General features: G+C 45.6%; 1 protein-coding gene across 1 annotated transcript; it reads right to left on the bottom strand.

Moving 5' to 3' along the window:
- Positions 1-2,164: 2,164 nt before the first annotated feature.
- On the bottom strand, positions 2,165-22,745 carry EIF4EBP2 (eukaryotic translation initiation factor 4E binding protein 2). Its single transcript, XM_086679899.1, has 3 exons — positions 22,312-22,745; positions 5,297-5,482; positions 2,165-4,372 (listed from the first exon to the last, which is right to left on the bottom strand). Exons 1-3 carry the CDS (start codon positions 22,454-22,456, stop codon positions 4,341-4,343), a joined length of 363 nt encoding a protein of 120 aa, XP_086536025.1. The 5' UTR covers positions 22,457-22,745; the 3' UTR covers positions 2,165-4,340.
- Positions 22,746-25,267: the final 2,522 nt, after the last annotated feature.

The raw sequence follows: 25,267 nt of genomic DNA, 5'->3' as shown, positions 1-25,267 counted from the left end.
CAGCGTGGCTGGACGCGGGTGCCAGAAACACAGCAGACATTCACTAGGAATGTGCTCAACTGACTAGCCTCGTCTAAGCTTCTCTCACAGGTGAAGACAGGGTCAGTTCTCTTTAAGAACACATTCCCCTCAGGAAGCCCAGGACGAGGTGGGCGCACATGTCAGAGAAAACCGGATTTGAGAGGAGCAATCAAGCACCGCCAGACATCTCTAATTCCCAGATGTTCCGACTTCACTGGAGAAGCGGCTTCTTGGGTGAGAGAGCCAACCCCAGCCTGTTCCAGCTGGTACGGCTGCAAAGACCGGGTGCCAGGCACAGACTCTGACAGGGACCTGGCTTCCAGACGCTATCATCTAGTTCACCCTGAATCTGAACCGTTAAGCTTTTTACCCAGCCCGGTAACCCAACATCTGACTCCTATTTCCTCCTCTTGCTTACCAACCCTGACTCCAATGAAGTCAGCTTTAGGGGCTCCGCTAGGAGGATCCAATTCCCTTTGGCAGTTCCTGGCTACGGGAGATACCAGGAAGTGGTATGGAGTCTCAGAGTCACGGAGCCTGGGACTCGTCATGATGCATTGTCACGCTGCTGGTCATTAGGCAAATGTATGGCTCTTTATTCTCCTGGGAGATGTCATTTCTTGTCACTCTTAAAGCCAGCAGGTGGCTTTGGGGAAAGAGAAGAGTGTCCACCTTCTAGCCAGGAGACATAGTAGCAGCATCGCTCTTGGTGTGTTACCTAGTTTAACCAACGCCCCCCGTCGGACTGATTTTATCCTCTGTTGGGGGTAAGGTGGTTTTAAGGTACATCCTCAAATTCTTCGCTACTGCCGCATGGGGTGTAATTCCCGGCACCTTGAATGCAGGCCAGACTTCGGAGCCTGCTTCTAAGGAACAGAATCAGGAAGCGGTGCTGGTGTGTGCTTTCAGAGACGTCACGAAAGGCACTGCAGACTCCCTCCCTGGGAGACTTACCCTCTCCCTGGGACCCCCTGCTCAGGGGAAGCCAGCCCCTGTGGTGTGAGGACACTCACGCTGCCCTACTGAGACACCCCTGCGGAGGGAAGCCAGGCTTCCTACCGACAGCCACAAAGAGAGCGTAGCAGTGGCCTCTCCGGCCCCAGATGACTGCAGACCCTACCAACATCTTGCCTGCAACTTCCTGAGACCCTGTGCCGGAACCGTCCTGCTCAGCCGCTTCCCAATTCCTAACTCCAGGAGCTGACAGGTAACGTTTGCTCTCTCAAGACTCACGGTGTGGGAATAATCTATTACACGGCAACAGAGAATGAAGACAGGTGGAAGGACAAACACGAAGGCCGCTGCTCTACAATGTGCTCTTGAGAATGTGAGTGAGTGGGGATCTCGGCAAACCGTACCAGAAGGAAGCCAGACCAAGACAATGGGCGTCTCCTGCTGGAATCTGGAGGAACAAGGTCATTTCTCATTAAGATGGACTGCCCCCAAAGCACAGAAACATGGTTTCCTCATAAGGGCAACAAATGATCACCAAGATTTTAAGAACCATCTCATTCAAATGGTACCCTCAGGGGACTCCCTCCCCAAGGGACAGATTATTCATTCTTCTGGATCCGGCTTGCCCTGAAAATCATTCTATGAGGCACGGCACAAAGGTGCCGTCTGTTACAAGTTACTCTGTTGCCTTGTGAAATGATCTTTAAAATGCAGACTCACGGAGGTTAAGGTATCTCTCCTAACAGTGGCCTCCAGGAGAGAATTGCACCAAGCAGTAAGGAACTCCTTGCAGAGAAGGACTAAAGGACTGGGCCGCTGCTCTATTACACAGCTGCTAGAAAAATGGCCTTCGATTAGGGAGCTATGTGCAGAGATTCCCCAGAATGGCCAAAAAGGGGAAAATGGCACCTTGATATTACCCAAGCTGGCATGTTTTCAAGGCACTCCCCGCTGCTCAGCAAGGAGGCCGGGTTTTCATGTGCAGCAATAAAGATCAAGAAGGGGGCGCTCTTCTGCTCGTGGTCCAACCAGCCTAGCGGGAGCTGGAGCCAGGTTCCACGGATGCCAAAGTCAGCTATGAAGAACGAGAAGCCTCATTCCCAAGGAATCATGCTCCTAGGGGACAAAGGGGTCCTGAGCAAACTTCCCATGCAAACTGCAGTGCAACTGAAGTTTTTCCAAGAGTAGGTAAAGTGAAATTTGGAGTTTAATTAAAATCAGAACAGGGATACATTAAACAAACAAACAAACAAACAAAAAATACTTTTCTGATCATCAATTTTTGAGACTGAAAAGCATCCCCCCCAATTTTGGAGATCCAGCTTATTCCTGAGAGACATCAACCATCACAAAAGGTTCACTCTTTGAACTATTCACATTTTGTAGTAAAAAACCAGAACAAAGTTCCTCAGACATCCTTCCTCTCTTCTGTCTAAAATGTGTTTGTTAACAGGGTCTTTTCATAGCTCGAAAGAAAAACAAACAGCTTTCTTTCTTAGGCAATTGGCCTGTTATTCTCACTCTGGGATGTGATCTCTTCAGAGGGCTCAGGATACCACACGTAACCAGAAGTTCCCAGGACACCAGTGGCTACTTTCCTGGTGGTTCTTTGAGGGGACGGAGGCGTTAAGTCTTTCTACGAGGGGGTCACTCTCCCGGGATCACCATGCCAGTCAATAGTGAGGAGAGCGGGACAGGGAGGACAGGGAATGAAAAAGCAAAGGGTGAGGGAAAAGAATGAGGCTTTCATAAACAACCCACGGCAAGGAGAATGGTCCAGTTTTACAAACCACCCACTACAAACTGCAAACATGCACACCCAAAACTAGAGGGAGAAGCAAAGAGCTCATCAGGAATTGGGGTAGACAGAGGAGGGTGACACGGAACAGCAGACTCGCCTGTGGACATCTCTCACCTTCCTAACACTGGAAGATGTGTAATTAAAAAGTTGCTGTTCAAAACTGTATTGAAAACATATCTAAAAATAGGTCTGTAGTCATCTTAAAAATAAAAGACCCCTCCTCAGATAAGAGGAGTGAGATCTTATCAGATACCAACACTTGAGGTATCTTTGATGTATATCTGAAAAATGGCCTGGCAGAGAACAAGGTGGGAGGGAGGGCAGGAAGCGGGGAAAGAGAGGGACAGTTCCGAGTACGATGGGGAAGGCAAGAGAACCGGGGAGGGGGTGGGGGTGGGGACACACTTTGAAGCCCATGCTCATCTATCCCAGCAGCCTAAGCAGGTCCACAGAGAAAAACAGTTTCGTTCTTTTCTAAGAGCATTCTGAAAGTCACCTTTTAAACTCAAAACATAAGAAACTGCAATCAGAGACAGCAAACATCACAACGCTCAGTGGACTGAAAAGCAAGGACTACTGAGACCAAGCACCCCCGGGGTTCGCCACGCTCCCAAGGTCATTCTTCGGTGTCACCCAGCGGAACACGATGACCAGGCCTTCCCCAGAGCGCCTGCGTCACGTGGACAGGCCTGTTCCAGGAGCGACAGAACCACTCGGGCGGCTCAGAGACAAGAGGACCATGGGCAAGGGGAATGCCAGCAGGGAGGCAGGACAGGAGGAGAGCCCCGCTGCTCACCAAGGACGCCCTTCTCAGGTAGAGCTCAAACCTTTCTGCACCAACGTGCTAAGCGAAGGCCTGGGAAGCTGAACTCGGCTCTCAAAGACACAAGACACTCCTGCCAGAGGAAGGTGGGGAAGCGGGCCTCCAAACGGCACCACACAGGGATGCTACCAGAACGCACAGGCTGTGCTCTGCCCCTAAGGACAAACACCTCAAGGTAAAAGGGAGAGCGCGCCCTTCTCGTTTATCATTTCCCTCTGGTGGCTGTGAAGACCGAAAACCCAGATTCTTGCAGCTCTGAACCACAGATGGGAGACACGGAGGGCAGATAGAGGGTTAGAACATGCATAATGCTGAGCCCAGCAAACCTATCACTTCCCCAGACTTCCCAGGCAGGCAATTGTTGGTAGGCTGATACTTGATTTGGGATTAAAAGAAGAAAGAGGGGGCTGGGGGAGGGAGGAGAGGTTTTCTCAACAGTAAAATGACCACGGAAGCCAGAGTTGAACCGCTTTCCTCTGTGGGCTGCTTAGGTCTAGGGAAATATGCCAAGGACCTTGGAGCGAACTTGACTACCTGGGAAGGGGGACAGGAGACGGAGAGGAAATAGTCGGATGAAGCTCATCTTTGCATCATTTGGCACCCAGAGGAAGGAAGAAGGGGACGCGGGGGCTGTGACGCTTGCCGACACCGCCCCTCCTGTCTGCTGGTTGTTGGTCCTCTGGGCCCCATCCGGTGACACAGCCTCGGCGCTGCCGCTGTTCTTCCGATCCTGCAGGGCACTCAGATGTCCATCTCAAACTGAGCGTCATCCCCTAGTTAGAATCAAGACAAAGTTTAGCACAGAAAGGAAAAGCCAGGCAGCTCTTTTCTCTGCACGTGGGTCAAAAAATAATCCAAACGCTCCCATTCTCTGCTGCCTTAAGACAATGATTTGTTTGCTTTGGCTGGGCGTTTTAATGTGGGAGGGGGAATAGTGGCAGTCGGGGCCCCTGGGTGGCGGTTAAGCATCCGACTCCTGGTTTCCCCTTAGGTCATGATCTCACGGTTCGTGGGATCGAGCCCTGAGTCAGGCTGATCGCTGACAGCACGGAGCTCGCTTGGATTCCCTCTCTCCCTCTTTCTCCGCCCCTCCACCACACGCCCGCTCTCTTTTGTGGTCTCTCTCAAAATACTTAAAACTGAAAAAACAACAAAAAAAAGACTGGCAGTCGAACCACCCACAAGGAGGAGCATCTGGGGGAAAAAAAATGCAAGTGAAAATCTGCCTAGCGACCCCTCCGTCTGCAGGTGGCAGTCCTGGAAAATGGGGGAAACGAACCATATTGTTTCCCCTGGCACCACAAAAAGGACATTCTTCTTGTAAGCAACGGGTCTATTTCTGGGAGGCAATGGAAAAGGAACCTATTCGATTCTGTTTTCTGTGTGTTACTCCCAGTCCAACACAGCCCAGGCTAGGCAGTACCTGAGACCTGGTTTCATGACGCATCTTAAGGATTTACTATTCCCTGGTTTTGGATTTCTAACCCGCCGCCCTCGGGTTAGATTTGCTTATGATTTAGAACACAGGATTTCCAGAACATTTCAATGAGCCTTGCTGATGGGAGGGGAGAACCTGAGAGACACATGAATGAATGTCGATTGTAACTGAGGCCTCGACAACTGTTCCACCCACAGCCGAATGACATTTGAGTTCCCAAGCGAACCCTCTTGGTCCCCCAAAACCAGCCCTCTCTTACCAACTGCCTGCTTCCTGTCATGATTGTTCAAGTTGTTCAAATTGTTTACTTCTACTTTGGAGTCTTCGATTAAGGTGCCAGGGCTGGTGACCCCTGGGATATTGGGCAGATGGCAGGGCGGGGTCTGGGCCATGGGAGAATTGCGACGATCCAACAGAAACTTTCGATCATAAATGATTCGCGTTCCTGGAAAACAAGGTTGAAGAGTCTGAAACGAATTAAGGGGTTCTCAACAGATAATATTCCCCAGGAATTTATTTTAAATTCCATCCAAACCTAGGCCTTGAGGGTTTACAGTTCAAGCAAACAGGCTAAGTTCTCCCCTCCCTGCCTGGGCCCAGGCTCCTTTGCCACTCATCTTTTAAGGCTCAGCCCCAACATCGCTACCTTTACAAAAAAAAAAACCTTGAAAAAAAAAAATTCTGCCCCCAACCTTATTCAATACATATCACCTATCATAAATGTCCAGTTTATCGATTTGCCTCTGTAAAGACTGGGATTTCCTTATGCCAGGACTAGGTCTTATTTCTCTCTGACCAAGGTCCTGCCATGTAGAGTTTTTTTTAAGCTTACTTTTATTTATTTTGAGAAAGAAACAGAGAGACAGCTGGGGAGGGGCAGAGCGAGAAGGAGACCGAATCCTAAGCAGGCTCCCTGCTGTCAGCGCAGAGCCCGACGCAGGGCTCGAACACACAAACTGTGAGATCGTGACCTGAGCCGAGATCAAGAGTCAGACACTTAACCAACTGAGCCACACAGGCGCCCCCTAGAAAGTTTCAAATGAAGTAATAAATAAGTATGTGAAAAAAAAAAAATCACCAACAGATAGATAGCTGCCTGTAAGTTAAAGGCTTTCTAAAGGCACTGAGGCCAACGTTCTTCCCAGACTGAGCTAGAAGGGGCAGCCCGTCCCTGAGTAGAAGCTAGAGTAGAAGAACTGAGTAGAAGCTAGAAGGGGCAGCCCGTCTCTACTTTACAAAACAATCTGCATACCAAGAAGTGCCACCAGAGTGTTTCACAATAGTTCCGAGGAGTGCATTTGACCTGACGAACAGTTAAGAAAACCTGCTGCTGCTGTCTCTTCTGTCATGGTCTTCCCAAGGTACTAATGGCCAGAAATAAGATCTAAAGCTAAGCAACAGGGGCACCTGGGTGGCTCAGCTGGTTGAGTGTCCGACTTCAGTTCAGGTCATGATCTCACGGTTCGTGAGTCGGAGCCCTGCGTCAGGCTCTGTGCTGACAGCTCAGAGCCTGGAGCCTGCTGCCGATTCTTTGTCTCCCTCTCTCTGCCCCTTCCCCGCTGGTGGTCTCTCTCACTCTCTCTCTCAAAAATAAATGAACATTAAGAAATAATAATAAAATAAAATAAAATAAAAGTAAACAACAACTTAGAGGAGCCTGATGTTGGCTTAAGGTAGTGGATGCCTGGGGCTCTGCTGCTGATTCAGAGTACAGCTGGCTCAGTGATAAAGAACTTGGCCACCATTTAGCGATGTCTGCTGAAGGCGGGAGGGGAGAAGGGGGGGGATGGCAGCCACGCGCACCCGCCACCCCTGCCTACGGAACAAAGGGAAGTGAAGGCATCTTGCTCACACCAGGCTTAAATCCAGAGAAGGAAATGGTTCGGGCATCGACGTTAAAAGCAATATTATATGAAAATGAGATTGTGTACCAAGTCATCCATTTAAAGAGGTAGAATGTAAACACCACCTGCTGCTCAATGCTTTTAAATTCTCAAGTGAAAATACTCCCGTCATAATAATGAGAGTCTGATTCAGGCAGATTTCCTCAAACAACACGTGACAGCTATGCCCCAGGAAACAGAAAGACAAATAAAACAGCTAACACATCTACCTGAAATGTGAGGAAGCAGGTAGAAAAAAGCAAGGCATTTATTGCAAGAGGAACGGAAACTCTGGACAGTGTTTCTAAAGAAGGAAGGAGATGGAACATTTAATCTAAAGAAATGATACCAACATTACGCTAAAGGGCTGGAAAAGGAATTGCAAACTCAGTGGTTTTCCTGGGATTCAAATCTGTGGTAGTACCACGACAACACTTTCATGCAAATGCCAGGAAGTCATTTCTTTTCAGCTAGATGGAAAATAAGAGTCACACTAATGGCTTCGAGGTGAGAAAGTGGCCAGGAGACACTCTACCCTGCAATTTGCCCCCCTATCCTTCCTTTTACAACCAGAATCAAGTGCTAATAAACATATTCTCCTCTCCATAATACTACAACACCTGTCACAGGAAAGAATGACTAGGTGTCTCAGGATGGAAATGTTCTCTGATGGGCACCCATCAGCACATGTAGGCATCTTAAAACAAAACCTTTAAGGCTTTCAAACCAACTCCAAAGGATATCAATTTTGTTTTTACTACCTAGTTCCGTTAAAACTACACTGCACAGATAATCATATCTACAGCTTATAAGAGGTGAAAATAAAGTATCTAGCTCCCAGCCTCTACCTGATAAAGTACTCAGAAAAATGCCATGCCGTATTTGGAACCTATTAGGACAGTCTTTTTTCAAGTAACTGCATCGGAATCTTCTGGCAAGCTTGTTAAAAAAGATTCTATCTGGGGGCGCCTGGGTGGCGCAGTCGGTTAAGCGTCCGACTTCAGCCAGGTCACGATCTCGCGGTCCGTGAGTTCGAGCCCCGCGTCAGGCTCTGGGCTGATGGCTCAGAGCCTGGAGCCTGTTTCTGATTCTGTGTCTCCCTCTCTCTCTGCCCCTCCCCCATTCATGCTCTGTCTCTCTCTGTCCCAAAAATAAATAAACGTTGAAAAAAAAAAAAAAAAAAAAAAAGATTCTATCTGAATCGGAATTCTTAGGGATTAGAATCTGGAAATCTGTATTTTTAAAAATTTTTTAAATGTTTATTTATTTTTGAGAGAGGGACAGCGTGAGCGGGAGAGGGGCAGAGAGAGAAGGAGACCCAGAATTCCAAGCAGGCTCCTGGCTCTGAGCTGTCAGCACAGAGTCTGATGCCGGGCTCAAACTCACAAATTGCAGGATCATGACCAGAGCCAAAGTCGGACGCTTAACCGACTGAGCCACCCAGGTGCCCCTGGAAATCTGTATTTTTAAGTTCCCCAGGCCATTCTTCTGTTCACTAAAGTGAAGAACACAGCTTCAGGGGTACCTGGCTGGCTCAGTCAGTGGAGGATGAAACTCTTGGTCTTGGGGTTGTGAGTTCAAGCCCTATATTAGGTGTAGAGATTACTTTAAAATAAAATCCTATGGGGCGCCTGGGTGGCGCAGTTGGTTAAGCGTCGGACTTTAGCCGGCTCACGATCTCGCGGTCCGTGAGTTCGAGCCCCGTGTCGGGCTCTGGGCTGATGGCTCAGAGCCTGGAGCCTGTTTCCGATTCTGTGTCTCCCTCTCTCTCTGCCCCTCCCCCGTTCATGCTCTGTCTCTCTCTGTCCCAAAAATAAATAAACGTTGGAAAAAAAAATTAAAAAAAAAAAAAGAATAAAATAAAGTAAAATGCTAGGGACACCTGGGTGGCTAAGTCGGTTAGCATCTGACTTCAGTTCAGGTCAAGATCTCACAGTTTGTGGGTTCGAGCCCCCACGTTGGGCTCTGTGCTGCCAGCTCAGAGCCTGGAGCCTGCTTTGGATTCCGTGTCTCCCTCTCTCTCTGCTCCTCCCTCACTGGTGCTCTCACTCTCTCTCAAAAATAAAAATAAATAAATAATCCTTAAAAAAAAAAAAAAAAGAACCCATCTTCAACCTTCTACCAAGAGCGTAGTAACAGTGATCCAAGAATAGATGAAATATTAAAGAAGTACGAGGAATTAGGAGGGGAACGATGAAAGAAAGGGCCTATCGAGGTCACCCCGACAGGTGAAGCCGAGACCCAGAGAGTGACTTAATGGAGCTCACAGCAAACCAGAGGCAAAATTGGAACTGAGCCCATGGTCTCCAGACTCCCAGGGCAGCCCTCTTGCCGCTCGGCCCCAGTCTCTGGGCCGCCCGGAGTGGGGGCCACACCGTCCGAAGCGAAAGCAGTGGGAAGGTAACTGCCGCTTCCCTATAAACAGGGTGACAGTAGATGGTGCGGGTTTACACAGCAGACCCCACCCCGCTTGCCCTAAACACAGCTTTTCCAGAGGGAAGAGTGGGATGCCGGTGGAGTTACTGCCCCCTCAGGAGTGTGACAGAGATGGGCAGAGGTGGCTTCTGGGTTTTTTTTTTTTTTTTGGTCTTCTAGTTTGCCAAGGCCTGAGCACTGACGTTATTTGATAAATTAGTTAATCTGGTTTTGTGTACGTGACAGAAATAAACAGTTTTGAAGGTCCCATAGTCTAAGAAGTCTATTTCAGACTAGTAAACGGGGACTTGCAGACTACTGGTAATAAAGGAGGTGCTGGAGAGGATAACCTCTGAAGGACGGCAAGGCACAACCCAGGTCAACAGCTCTAATTACCCTAAGTGCTTTTTTTGTTTTTAGTTTACTCACTTATTTTTGAGAGCGAGCGAGCAGCGGAGAGGCAGAGACAGAGGGAAAGAGAGAATCCCAAGCAGGCTCCACACTGTCCGTGCAGAGCCTGACTCGGGGGCTCGAACTTACAAACCATGAGATCATGACCTGAGCCAAAAATCAAGACTCAAGAGGCTTAACTGACCGAGCCACCCAGGCGCCCCTGGTTCTTTCATTTTTAAGGCTCCACGAGATCAGCAAAGGCTGCAAACTTCAAAAAGGAAGTCTCCGAGTCCTAGAGGGGGCTAGAATCAACCTCCTATTTTTACTCACAGGATGACTGAGACACAAAGGCCCGCAGCCCAAGCGCAGCAGGACTCTCACCACAAACCCAAACCCAGCAGAGCGGCTTTGCATACGCCTCCCTCCAACCCTGGAAGAATACCCGGAAAAGTTGGAAATCTCTGGTTCCTGGTTTAACGAAGACACATGTCTTACGTCCCATCTCAAATATAAATTCAGAACAAGGACAGCAAAAATTTACCTTCAACCCTCTTTGCTTTGAAAAAAATAAGAACTATAGTAACACCTTAAAAAGGCATCTGGAAATGATGAGGAGTCATTCTGGATGGCAGAACACTTAGTTCAACTTTCAACAAGTGAATAATGTGAATTATTTTAGATGGCAATTTTCTGCGTACAGATTTAAAACTTTTTACCACCTTAAACAGAAATCAATCCAAGCCTTTCTTGATGAAGTGGGGTCGCGGGCGTGAAGATCACTTCATAAACTGCGCTGTGGCCCACGAAGTCTCCGGGCTCATGCGCCTCATCTGCCTTCCACTGCACAGCCACACCAGCGCCCCTTCCCTCATCTGTAGTCCCTCCCTCACTGTTAGGCCTCTGAACTGCCTTTTTCCCTCCAAATCTCAGTCAGCTCAGGCTGCACAACAAAATACCACAGACTGGGCGACTTAAACAGAAAGTCATTTTCGCACTTCTTGAGAAGTCCAAGATCAACATGCCAGCCAAGGTCTGTTTCTGCTGAGAGCTCTCCCCTGGGTGTGTGGACAACCACATTTTCATTGTGCCCTCAGATAGGGCAGGGTGGGGGAGCAAGCTCCCTGGGGCCTCTTCTTACACGGGCACTGATCCCATCATGAGGGCCTCTCGACCTTATCTAAACCTAATTACTTCCCTTGGCCCCATCTGCAAATATCACCTGGAGGTTAGGACTTCAACATATGAACTTGGAAAAGGGGGCACACCCTCTATACCCATCCTAACTCGATGCTTCTAACCTTGTAGGGCCTTCGAAATCAGCGATATGCTTATTAGAAGGCTATGTAAAATAAAAGCAAACAGGCTGAGGGGGACCCGATGGCTTTCCAATGAAAGGGACGGAGCTTTAGTGGATGGACTTTACACATTTGCTGTGTCACCTCCACTTTTGTTCACAGCTAGGTTTCCAAAGAGTGAGATTTCACTGTGAGATGGTTCTTCGACTAACATTCAACTTGCAAGTTGGAACAAGATTATTCTTATTTCTGTAGTACGCCAAGCTTGGAAACTCTGGGGAGGAGATGGTAAAAAAAAAAAAAAAAAAAAAAAAGCACAGGATAAAAGCAAGCTTTATATTTCTAAATTATATACTGGCAATAACCCATGCTTTAAAGAACTGTAATTGGACCAACTAGGAAATAAGTAGTAGAGATTCTAAGATAAACTTTGAAGAACTTCTAAGACCTTGCAGAGATGAAAAAATACATTTTTTTGCAGCTTTACTGAGCTATAATTCACCTATAATGCATTACAAGTATATAAGTTTTTAGTGTATTCACAGAATTGTGCAACCATCACCACAATTTTAGAACACTGCAATCATCCCAGCAAGATAACCCGTAGACACATGTAGTAATCCTTCCCCATTGTCCTCTGACCTCTACAGCCCTAGGCAACCACTGTTTTCTGTCTCTACAGATTTGCCTATTCCGGACATTTCGTATAAATGGAATTGTACAGTATGTGATCTTTTGTGACTGCTTCTTTTAGTCGCGTATGTTTTCAAGGTCCGTCCCTGTTTAGCATTTATCAACACTTCACTTCTTTCTATTGCCAAACAATACTCCATTACAGGTATATATCACATTTTGTCCAGGAATCAGTTGCTGGACAACTGGGTTGCTTCGACTTTGAATAATGTTGCCATTAAGCATACACCTACATGTCTTTGTGTGGACATGTTTCAATTTGTCTCGGGTATATACCGAAGAGTAGAATTGCTGGATCATGTGGTTAACTGTTTAATCTTTTAGGAACCATCAGACTGTTCCAAAGTGGCTCTACCATTTTCACATTCCCACCAGCAGTGAGTGAGGGTTCCAATGTGTGCACATTGCAGGCAACACTTGCTATCTTTTGGGTATGAAGTGGTATCTCATTGTGGTTTAAGTTTTTCTTGAAATTCCAATTAAGATGCAGTGTAAAATTAGCTTCAGGTGTACAATACAGTGAGTCAATACTTCCATACATCATCCTGTGCTCATCCCAAGTGTCCTCAATCTCCATCACCTATTTCACCCATCCCCCCACCCACCTTCTCTGTGGCAGCCATCAGTTCTCCATAGTTAAGAGTCTGTTTCTCGATTTGCCTCCCCACCCCACCCCCATCCCCGCCTTTGCTCATTTGTTTTCTTTCTTCAATTTCATTGTGGTTTGATTTTATTTACATTTCCCTGTTGGATAATGGTGTTGAGCACCTTTTCATATGCCTATCGGCCATTCTGATGTACAATGTCTACTCAGATCCTTTGCCCATTTTTTAGTGGGTTGTCTGTCTACTATTAAGAGTTTTTTATATCCATGAATACAAGTCCCATATTGATCTATGATTTGCAAGTATTTTCTCCTATTCCGTGCATTGCCTTTTCACTTCCTTGATATTCTTTGAAGCACAAAAGTTTTTAACTTTGATGCAAGTCTGATTAATACCCTTTTCTTCTGTTGTGTTTTTGGTGCCACGCCGAAGAAAACTATTTGCTAATCAAGGTCATAATGATTTGTGCCTATGTTTTTTTCTAAACGTTTTATAGTTTTAGCTCTTAATACATTTAGGTCTTTCAGCTGTGGGATCAAGTTTTTGTGTGTGGATATCCAGTTGTACCCAGTAACATTTGTTGAAAAGACGATTTTTCCCCCATTTAATTGTTTTGGCATCCTTGTCAAAGACCAATTGGTCATTAATTGTGACAGTTCATTTCTGGACTCCCAATTCTATTCCACTGATCTATGTTTATCCCTATGGCAGTGTCACACTGTCTTGCTCTGTAGTAATTTCAAAATGTGAGTCTTCCAACTTTTTCTTTTTTTGAAATTGGGCTATTTTAGGTCTCTTAAATATTAAATTTTGGGTCAGCTTGTCAACTTACGCGAAGAAGCCAGCTGGGATTGTGATGGGATTGTGCTGAACGTGTAGATCAATTTGGGAAGCACAGTCATCTTAACAATGTTGTCTTCTGATCCATGAAGGTAAAATGGCCTTCCATCTATTTAGGGCTTCTTTAATTTCTTTCAAGAATGTTTTGTAGTTTCCACAGTGTAAGTTTTGTGGTCTTTTCATTAAATTAAAATCCTACACATTTTATTTTTATGTTGTTAGAAACGGAATTGTTTTCATTTTTGTATTGTCCATCAAAAGGGTACAGAAATACACTGGTTTTTGTATACCAATCTTATAGCCTGTAACCTTGTTAAACTCAATGAGTTCTAAGTGGATCTAGTTGTTTAGTGGATTCCTAAAATACATTTGATTTTGAATGCAAACAAAGCAAATTAATTCAGAAGAGACGACACCCTGAAGAACTGGAGTCTTAAGTGATGCCATTAATATTCTCAAATATGGCCAGGGAAAATAGAAGTACAGAAGCATAGAATTTTAAGTGCTTGAATTTTAGATCGCTGCTAGTTTAATTGTAGCAGATACAGAGCAAAAATGAGGAATCAGGCTGTCAGTGGGTAGCTAAGGATCTATGGTGTGATTTAAAAGCACCTGATCATTCAAAAAACCAAAACTATTCAAAGAAAAACATTAAGACTCAATTATGAATAAAATGGCAAGAAAAAAAAGCCCTTTGTTTCCTTTGTCACATATTGTGTTTACCACGAGATTGTATTTTTTCCAGGAAACAAACTAAAAAACCTAAAATACTCAAGGTCTCTCATATGTGTCCCATGCAGAGGCATACAGTTTTCTGAAGCAAGAAATTCCTGGTAATTCACATGTCACCCAAACTACCTGCCACATTTATGTCAGGCCAATTTAATGTCAACCAGTCCGGCCACAAGTGACTAGAAATGAGTTAATCCTGAATTCCTGAAGAAGGAAAACGAAAGACCACACAAGAAATTCAGACCTTGAATATAGCATTTTTTTAATGTTTATTTTTAAGAGAGAGAAAGACAGGGAGCACGAGCAAGGAGGAGCAGAGAGAGAATCCCAAGCAGGCTCCACACTGTAACACAGAGCCCGATGCAGGGCTCAAACTCATAACTGCAAGATCACGACCCGAGCCAAAATCCAGTTAGACGCCTAACCGATGGAGCCACCCAGATGCCCCTTGAATATACCATTTTAAAACGGGGCATGATTCTATCAACTGATGGGAGTGTTAAAAAAAAAAAAAAAAAAAAAAGTATCTATTTCACCTTGACCATGGACGTTTTTCCTTCTGGTGAGTTTTCTCCGTTTCCTTTTCTATGAAAATAATCACACCCCTTGGTTCTATATGGAAAACTTAAGAACCAAAATATCATATACGGTATACACATCTTTCAATGATTATAATCAAACTATAATAAAAGCGAAGCAAAATAAACACAGGAGAGTATACAAATGTTACAGGACCTGATATTGCAAAAATTATGGAAAAGTTGACCTATCAGGGGAAGTAGAGGCAGGACGGATGGTATAATTTCCTATAGCAGAGAGCTAAATTGACAGATTGAGACACGGAGGTTTGGACTCCATTGTTTTGCACTTTAAATAAAGGCAGCTACCAGAGGAACCAGAACCAATAATACAATTTACAAAAGTTGGTAGATGGAGAGGAGGGGAAATGAGAGGTAGAAAGTAATGAAAATGTTCGTCTTTCGTAACAGGGAGTCAGAGGTATTATCGAAGGTTAACAAAGAAACTGTGGCACACATATGTATGGCAACAGTGATAACCAACAGAAGCACTATACACAAAAACTGTTAAAAGTAGTTGTCTGCTGGCATTTTACTTTGGATTTTAGGTGCTTCTGTTTTAATTTTTATTTTTCTATTTTATTTTTTAACTGTGCATATAATGCTTCGTTCTTCATGTTTGTACTTCAGAACAAACAGGCACTTTTCGATCTAGGTTAACATTAGATATTTATAAATTTTCTTCATCCCTTGATGACCAGTTACTAGGATAAATCGGATACCTTGACCCATTACTTTCTAGATGCTGACATTACTAGGAAAACATAAGAGTAAAACGGCAGAGTTCCTTTGGCGGAGAACAGAAAGGCGGGGGGAGGGGGAGGACTTCTACCCTTTGATCTAAAAACTAGTGATTTTCAAGTGGCAAGAACAAGAAAGCCAAAGAAAGAGACCCAAAATTACACTTGCCAAGATGGTTAGGTACATAAACAAGGTCATTCAAGCCTAAGGGTCTCTTTCAAGACCAAGTAACTTAGTTTAAGTAATTAATCCAGGCATTATGCTATAAACATCCAAGAAATTGTATTAACTTCAACTTAAACCACCTAGAGAAGGCCCATTGTAATGCGGTTAACTGACAGAGTAGTAGTTACTGTACTTTCACAGAGTCCCCATCATAAAATTCTGTTCAACTAAGGCTGCTTGCTGTATTAGAATTAAGCATCCACTCATGCAAAATGACAACTCAGAACAAGAAACATCAAGTAACTTGCCCAAATCGCATAGCTTGAACAAGCTGGTGACAAAATCTTCCAAAGGCTGAGATGGACCTACACCTCCATACAACAGTGTCTCAAGGAGGAAGGGACAAGGACTCAAACAGGGTGTCCCTCGGGGGATTTTTTTCTACATCCAAGAGAAAATCTTTCTCAGCAAACCCTTAGCAGATTTGCCCCTACATCTCATTTGGCCAGAACTGGGTCAGATGCATACCAGACGAGACACTGGGGGAAGCCATGACTGGTAGCCATGGTGCATATCCTGGGGCTTGGCACACTGCCACTCTATAAAAAAAAAAAAATGTCTGTTTAAACCTCTGTTCTTCAGGGAGGCTCTGGATGAAAAGACAGACTCCTAAAACGCTCTATGCCAGATAACCCAGAGGAAACTAAAAGCTGCTCAAGCCAGCATCCTCCAGGTATGCTGATGATGGCCAAACCACATTCAGTGTGTGCAAACAAGTCCCTAAAGGGATAATAAAATCAAGAGAGGGACAATTTTTTACATCAACAGAAGGCACAACTGGAGCCTCAGGATCTTATAACTTAGTATGACCAAAGTATTATGGCTAATGGGACACATCTAAGATGTGTGAAAAGCCAATCCCACTATCCTTTAACTCTAAGTCTCAATAAGTGGGAGCAAAGATTTTCAAGATATTGTCAAAGGATGGCTCCCGGCCCAATCACTTAGGACATGGTCATCACAGAACACACGCCCAAGGCTGAAAGTTGATAATGACCATGCTCCTATCCTGAAGGCCTCGTGTTAGAAGAGGCCTTAGAGATCATCTGGCAAAAGCCTGTCATTTTCGACATGAAGAAACTAATATCCAGAGAAGTTAAAAGTATTTGTGAAAGGACATACAGTGACACAGGGCTCAGGAGACCAACACAAATAAGCTAGCGTGCTAAGCAACTCTGGTGTTCTTGAGTCTCAGCTGCAACATGAGTTGGAAAGATGATCTTTTTAGCTAGTAACAGGTCCAAAACGGTATACAAACCACAAGCTAATCTTAAATAAGTGCCAAATGATTTTAAGTCTGTCTAGCCTTGACCATCAGAAAATCTGGGTCAAAATAAAGTACATCAAATATGCAAAAATCCTCAATCACATATTAGCACAACAAATTTAGCTACATACAGAAAGGGCTATATACCATGACCAAGTGGGATTTATCCCAGGAATACGAGGCTGGTTTAACATCCAAAAATTGACATAATACATCATGTCAACGGAATAAAAAACAAAATCACACAATCAACTCAAAAAGTGAAAAAAAATATGCATTTGACAAAATTCAACGCCCTTTCATGACAGGAATAGTCAACAGACTAGGCATAAAAGGGAACTTCCTCAATCTGATGAAGGGTATCTATGAAACTCCCCAGCTAACCTCTTATCTAACGGTGAAAGACTAGATGTTTTCTCTCTAACACTGAGAACAAGTCAAGGGTGTCCGCACTATCTTGCCACTTCTGTTCAACATTGTACTGAAAGTTCTAGCCAGAGCAATTAGGCAAGAAAAAAATAAAAGGCACCCAGATAGACAAGGAAGAGGTGAAACTATCAGTATTTACAGATGACATGAGCTTGTCTATAGAGAATCCCATGTAATCTATAAGAACTGAATTGTATTTTCCAGTCAGTCTGTCCTTGCTCGCTAAGGTTTTTACTTTCTTAAACCACTCGATGAAATGAAGAAATTCTGTTTGTCGGGGCATTCATCCTAAAGATACGAAAGATTATTTACTTAGATGTAAACACTCAGATATCTGAGCTTTTGGCTTCAAGCTACAGCCTGAGAACAGGTGAAGGGGCCCTTCAAATACTAGTCACCCTTGGGATGGACAGCTGTCGGGTGTTAAAACTCAGGTTCTAAGGGACCTTCATAAAACAAAGTTCCATGATGAACAAATTTGAAAATGGAAGTCTAGGCCTTACCTATTCAGTAAGTTGAATGGCCGCAATTCTCAACTGCCTTTTATTATAAATTACTGAAGTAGCGAAAATCTTTTAAACATTAGTGTTTTCATCCAAATACTTGGAAGCCAAGAAAAAGGTCTGCCACTCACCAACAAACTATTCTCCTGCTCAGGCTGTCTTCCTCTCCAACCAGATGGACTAGCCTACTGCACATTAACTGTACCACGTCTGATCCGCAAATCTACACACACACACACACACACACAGAGACACGTGATCAAGCCGACGCTGTGGCCAAACCATGCAAGACCCCTCTTATAAAATTGTCTTTAGGACTCCAGTCCTACAAGTCTTTTGTAGTAACCCCGCTAGTGCCGGTTTACAGATTCGTCACTTTGCCCTCTTCCTACTGCCCACAACAGGCCTCAGCAGAACTGAAGGAGCTGTGCACAGCGCCTTGGTGCATGCTACCCTCCTCCCTGGTCAGACCGCTTCTGGCTTAGGACAGACATTGCTATAGGCCTTCAGGATGCAGACTGCTGCCTCCCCCACAGGCTCAGAATTCAGTCCTGCGGGAGCCGAAATGCACAACATAAAAACTGAAGTACATCTTCCTTAGTATACGGTTTGGCAGCTGATGAATACGAGACTACAGCTGAATCGCCCACAGAATGACAAATATGTTAATAATTAGCATTATTCTGAGATGAGTAAATGCCACCTTCTTCAAACACAAGGCAGAGAGACTGAACGCCTTTCATTATGTTTTTCATGTACTTCTCACGTGTAATAATGAAGTTCTTTGGTTAATAATGAAGCTAGAGAGCCAAATAAGTACAGTTGTTGGTTTAGAAGGTTTTGGCCTAGAATAAACCCAAGCCAAGGTCACAGACAGTCAGATACTGGCCTTCCTTCCCCAAATCTACACACAACTCCATTCGTCTCCCAAGAAACAAACCAGATGAAAACTTAGGACTCCCACCCAATACTCTTATTTTATTATAGGTCACTCCAAGTGGATTATTTCTCCTTCTTCCTACCTTCTCCTGTATTTCCAGACCTTCCAATGGCCTTCAGGTAATTCTGCCTCAACGAACCAATCACAGCAACTCTCCAGCTGGCAGAGAGGAAGCCCAGCAGCGCGAACAAGATTTTAGACCATCAGTTAGTTCCCCTCTGGTGCTCTTGTCATGGCAACAGCACTTTTCCACAGCTGATGAGGATGTTATGCAGGAAAAGAAAGGCAGAAAGAAAGGCTAAAAAGAGTTCTCTATGTTTCTGCTCATTTCCCAGAGCACAACACTCCCAGAGGGAGAAATTTCAGAACTTACGAAAGCATTAGCTCCCTTCCAGCTAACCAAAGTGTTATAAAAGTGAAGACAACTACGGTAACTTTCCCTTCCATTGGGGCTAGATGTAGTGTCTCAAAGGAAGAACCAAATATCATTCTCACTCCTCCAGAGGCAGATAAAACAAAATAAAATCCAAGGGCATTTTTTTTTTTTTTTGGGCCTTGAATTTACTTAAAAATTGTCCTCCTTAACCATGAGAAAAGGTACTCTTCCAGCAATCTGAGAAACCCAAAGGTCACAGAGCAAGTTGTGTTTCCACCCACCTCTCATTTCCCAAACCACAGGAAGGCAATTGTGAGAAACCTTTTCAAGGATAAGCTGTATCCTCTGATTCCCAATGAATAAAGGACTCTCAAAGGAGGAGAAATTGTAAGTTCACTGTGTTGTGACTGTCCCTGCCCAGTCTGATCTTTTAGGGCATTCAGCACATCAACTGTTATCCTGGACTGCTCCAACATGTGTATGACACTCCAGAAGGTCTCCAGAAGTTTGAGACAGGACATGCTAATCCCCTTCCTTCCCACTAAATAGAGACCGCCAATACAAACCTACTATCCTTTTTCTCAATGTTTTCACACGTTAGCACTTGATTCTATACGTCTTTTGTTCTAGAACGAAAAATCTTATCACTCCCCAACCCCTTCAAGATTTTATGATCATTCAGAGCAAGGACTGCATTTCCTACTTTTGTCTGTGGTCCTCTTTTGTGCAAAGCACTGCACTAAACCCACAAAACTCATTTAAGATACCTAACCACATTAATTCAGGTGCCTGGAAGAGACCAAATAACCAACTATCTTACCCTGGTTCAATTACATGGTGGGAGAGAGAGGAATGTAACAAGAGAGATGAACAAACCTTCAGAGGATGGGAAAATTTCCAAAGGGGGGAAATTTAATTAGTAAGTACTGTACATCTAAACAGCACTGAGTTAATAAGTGATTAAATCCAATCCCAACAGTGCTATATCCTATAAACACATTATGTAAGTCTTTGTGTTAAAAATCCAAAGAAGGGGCGCCTGGATGGCTGAGTCAGTTAAGTGTCCGACTCTTGATTTCGTCTCAGGTCATGATCTCACGGCATCAGACTGAGCCCCGGGTCAGGCTCCTCGCTGGGCAAGAAGCCTGCTTACGATTCTCTCTCTCCCTCTGCCCCTATAGACGCGTTCTCTTCAAAAAACAAACAACAAACATCCAAAGATTACAACCTGCTCTACCAACAAATACAAGTTCAATATGATACATAAGCCAAGATGACAAGTATTTAAATGAGACAAAAAAAACTAACCCTAACCCTAACCCTAACTATCTGGAGACAGGCTAAGCGATATTTGAGAAAGCAGTTGTGGCTGTGTAAGTTGGGAGGAAGGGTAAATGAATCAGTATTTCTGGCGGACTCTTTCCAAGCATTTTAGGAACTAATCCAGACTATGAGATAGGCTTCTATCTTTAAAGCAATTCTTAAGGACTATGCCCTTATTTTTAAAAACATGGTAGCCTGGTTGGTTGAAATACGCCCAAAGGGTACCCCCTCTGTAAGTCTTCCTTCAGGGGAAAAATGATTAATATATAGCTAAAAGTTTAGTTCCTCTCCCACATAACTAATAGCTGAGTGCAGTTGTTCCCATGACATATGTTCTCAACTGCTGAAGGCACAGGCATTTACTGACAAATAGCACAAAGAATCCTGCAAGAAGCCACATATCTCTATCACCTTGGAAAACAATACCCATTTCTTAAAAGCTGTCAGTTCAAGTTCAGGACAACTCTATATGGAGCAGATACTGGTCTGCAAAAATCTTTCAGGATCAAAAAGCAAGACCTCAGCACGCCCAGGGGCTGGCCTTGAACACATCAGGTCAGGAGAGAGGGTTGTCCAATGAGGCAAGTGGCCTCGCCAAGTCAGCTGACTGGCCTGCAATGTTAAAACTTCTTTACTCCACACATATTGAGGAACTCCTCCTGTTTGGGTCATTTTAAAGTCTTCCATGTCCCCCTCTCCCCCTACAGTGGCCTGGATGGATTCCTCAGTAGAGTGCTCTTCCCAGATTTTTATCCCTTGTTGTTGGCAAGAAGGTCTTCCTACTCTATGGGCCTTGCTATTGTGCAACCAATTCAAGGATCGCCCAGGCCTAACTGCACCAGGTTGATTGTAGTACAGCTGGTGAGCCGGCCCACGGGAACGAAGCTAGCAATCTCCTAGGGCAGGGGCTGCAGCAAAGTTCAACCCTCTCGAGAGGCCACGCCATCACCAAAAGAAGGCAAAGTTCCGAAGTTAAACTGAAGCGCCATTCCCTTCAATAAGGTCCCACGAGATCGCTCTAGTCTCCTCCTCCCTCTGGAGAACAGCCCAGTCAGGGTACAGACAACCTTTGAGCTCCCTTTTCCCGTGACCAATTCAACATGGTTCACCTCTACCCCAGTGTTCTTCCTTGTAAACAGTTCCTGGTCATACTTCGAAAAGCAATGCTCAGGAAACTCTACCTGCACTGCCCTTGCCCAGGGTCAAGCAATCCCATCGACCCGAATGCCCTTCCTGACAATGCCCTCTTCGTCTATCCCCAAAAGCGTCACCGCCAAAACCCTACCGTTAGGGCTGCCAGTGCTCCACTACCCCCTTGGCTATTACTTGAGTTATTTCTTTAGCATTCTCTCATTCTCCCCCCCTAGCCTGGGGATTCCCCTCCCACCCCCCCTCCGTGGGGCCCCGTCCAGCAAGTAAACAATGCTGTCAAAGCAGGATAACGCTGGGCGAGGCGTCCAAACACTGCATTCCAGCCTCCTCCCGCTGTTCTAAAAGCAGCAAAACAAGTCATCTCAGGGTCCCAGGAGCGAATTACTCTGCCCAACTTCCTTTCTAAAAAAGCCCGGGAGAGAGCTCCAAAACCAAGCCCTGGTGTGCACAAATGCACAATATACAAGAAGCAGAGGCAATGCAGGGTGAGAGCAAGGCCAACTATAGACCAGTTTGCCCAGGAGGAGGCAGAGAGGGGGGAGAAAACTGGGTCGAGCGCGTAAAGCTGCCACGAAGCGGGAACAAGGGCTTTTTTCACCGCCCCCCCCCCCGCCCCCAGCGACGGGAGAGCCACGTTCTCAGAGTCGGCGGCGCTGAATCGAGTTGCAGCCAAGAGATAATGCGAAGTTAAGGTTCCCGAAAGCAGTCTCCCGGGGGCTTCCGCGGAGCTGGGGCGGGGGGGGGGGGGTTGGGGGACTCCGGTAGAGCTGCGGTGGCCGAGGTGGCCCAGCGTGGACACGCCCTGAGTTAAAGGCCCGCGGCGGGAGAGCGGCGGAAGAAACCGGCTGCAGGCTCGGGGCCGCGGCTGGGCGGCCGGCGCTCACCTCCCGGCGTGGTGGAGAAGAGCGTCCCCCCGGGCGTGGTGCAATAGTCATGAGGTAGCTGCGCGGCGTCGCTGATGGGCACGGTGCGGGTGGGGATGGCGCGGCTCTGGCTGGGCTGGTGGCCGCTGCCGGAGGACGAGGACATGGCTCTGGGCGCGGGCTCTCGGGCTTTGTCCGGCGGGCGGGCGGGCAGGCGGCTGCGGCGGCGGCGGCGGCGGCTGGGGGCCGGGGCTGCTCGGGCTGCTCCGGCGAGCGGAAGGGCGGGCGGGGCTGGGCGCGCTCCGCTAGCTCCTCGCTCGCTTCCTCTCGCTCCCTCGTCCCGCTCCGCTCCCGCCGCCGCCCTCTCAGCCGCCGCCGCCGCCGCCGCCCGATCCTCCGGCCTCCGCCAGCAGCCTCAGCAGCAGCAGCAGCGGCAGCAGCGGCGACGACGACGACCGGAAGCGGGCGAAGGCGGGAGCCAGAGGGAGTTCGGGGAAGCGGATCGGCGGAGGTGACGTCGCGGGGGGCGGGGCGAGGCGGCGAGGGGCGGGGCGGGCTAGGGGGCGGGGCGAGGGCGAGGAGGGACCGAAGACAGGCGAGCCGGACGCAAGTGGGTGGGAATCTACGCGAAGCGTTTGGCAGCAGCTCGAAGGTCGGCCCGGAAAACTTAGGTGTTGTTTGTTGCTGTTGTTGTTTTGTTTCAAATTGCCAGTCAACACTACTTTACTTGAGCCAACTTCTGTTTTCTAGCCACGTAAACAAAAGTGTAAGTTTACTTTTAATTGCTTCGTATTAAATATAGGCAATGCCCGCACTATGTATTAGGAAAAAAATCAGAGCTAGAAGGTTAAGTACTGTCTCCCAGTTTCCCAATTTCCCTTTCCCGGGTAAACCATTGGTACCAGCTGTGTACTTGTGAATCCTTCCAGAGACAGTCCTTACACACATAATGCAACATATAAACATTAACAAAAGAAACATTAATAATTCTTCGTGTCGCAAGGATTATTATTATGTCAGAGAGAAAGGAACCGAAGCACAGAGAAAGGTTGAGAACACGAGGTACCTGAAAACTAGATTTGGGACGCCATTCTTTCCTCTAGGGGTTCTCAAACTTTTCAGTCTCAAAGTTTACATTCCTAAGAATTATTGAGGATCCTGAAGAGCTTTTGTGTGTGTGGATTATATCTGTTTATAATTGCTATATTAGAAATTAAAACTGAGAATTTTTAAAATGTTCATTAGTTTATAAAATAATGTCATTACATGTTAACATGACATGTTTATTTAAAAAATTCTATTTTCCAAAACAAAAAGAAATCACTGAGAAGCGTGGCATTGTTTTACTTTTTGGCAAACATTTGAATGTGTGTTCCATAGAAGTCAGCTGGAGCCTCACATCTGTTCCTGTACTCAAACTGTTGTGATGTATTATTTTGATTCAAGTCTGTGAAGGAAACCCAGACTCCTACAAGTATGTCCTTAAAAAGAGGAAACTTCACAGAACCTTGGAAGGGGTCTCAGGGACCCCCAAAATTCCAGACCACTCTTTGAGGACTGTTGCTCTAGGCAGCATTGTCTCTACCCGCAACATATCCAAGATGGAATTGAAAAGAGAATCATGACTACCACCAAATATCTACCATCATTCCCATTTTGCGAATAAGGAAATTGAAGCTACAAGATAATTAAGTGTTTAGCCAGAGTAAAACGGCTACTACCTCACTACTGAGAGAGCCAAACAGTTGCTTAGTAAAGATGGAAACAAACAAACTTACATAGTGGAGCAAATACTGTGATTGGTGGTCAGGTTGGGCCAGAGCATGACATGGAACCAATTTTGTGGTGAGTGTCCAAGAATTCAGGAAGAAGAACCTTTGACGGTCCCCAGGGTTGGAGGGGACTGAGCTCAACCTTGGAAGTTCTATGGCTTTGCATGTGTCAAGAAAGGAGGCACTTTCCAGGGGAAAGAAAAGGTGAGATACTTGTTTACATCTGTATAAAACAAGGTGTGTGATTACAGCGTGCACCCCTCCTTGATCTCGCTTTTGATGATAGATATTGGGATGTTCTGAGACGAACAGGGAGATCTTTCTGGCCAAAGATTGGGCTGGAATATGAAATGAAATGAAGTAAATAAGGTTGACACCAGGGTTCAATTTTGAAATTGCAGAGACCGGGAAGTATCATCTGTTTTTTCATTCATCTTGACAGGCAGCCTGGAGTGCAGGAAGGAGCTCTTCCATTAACAACTGTGTGACCCCAGGCAAGGTACTCACACTCTCTGGGCCTCATTCATATTAATACCTTTACCTCACTGAGTAGTCCTGTGAGCGAAGCATATAAGGTGTTTAACAAATAATCGTCTCCTAGGAAGGTCATATTGAAATTAATGGAGGTGTATTATTTTCCTCTTGGGAGCTCCGGTGTCTTCGTTCCCCACATGGAAGGTATCATAGCCACCTGTCCTGATTTCAGAAACCCCACAAAACTGCTTTCGTGGGGCTTTTGAAATTAAACGTGTGTGTGTGTGCACGTGGTCGTGTGTGCGCATGAATGGCTGGATATTATCACCTCTAGAATACCCTAAAAAACACACACACACACACACAAACCCTCAACTAATTTTTTCACACCCTTTCGAAAAATTTGCTCTTTTTTGTGTGTAACAGCTTTATTGAGTTATAATAGTTTACCATAAAATTCAGCCTTTAAAGCTGATTCAGTGGTTTTTAGTATAGTCACAAAATCATTCACCTATCATCACCGCTGTCTAACGTCGGAACATTTTTTCACCCCAAAAAGATATCCAGGATGCATTTAGCGGTCGCTCGTATTTACCTCCAACCTCCTCAGCCCTAGGCAATCACTACGGTACCACTACTAGGTTTCCCTATTGGGACATTTCATATAAATGAAATCAGAGATCATGTAGCCTTTTGCAACTGGTTTCTTCCATTTGGCGTGTTTGAAAAAA

This window comes from Puma concolor, chromosome D2 (assembly GCF_028749965.1).
Source record: "Puma concolor isolate L17-30 chromosome D2, mPumCon1.1.hap2, whole genome shotgun sequence".
Taxonomy (NCBI): Eukaryota; Metazoa; Chordata; class Mammalia; order Carnivora; family Felidae; genus Puma; species Puma concolor.
The sequence above is the reverse complement of the archived record's forward strand: the minus strand, read 5'-3'. Positions and strand labels throughout refer to the sequence as shown.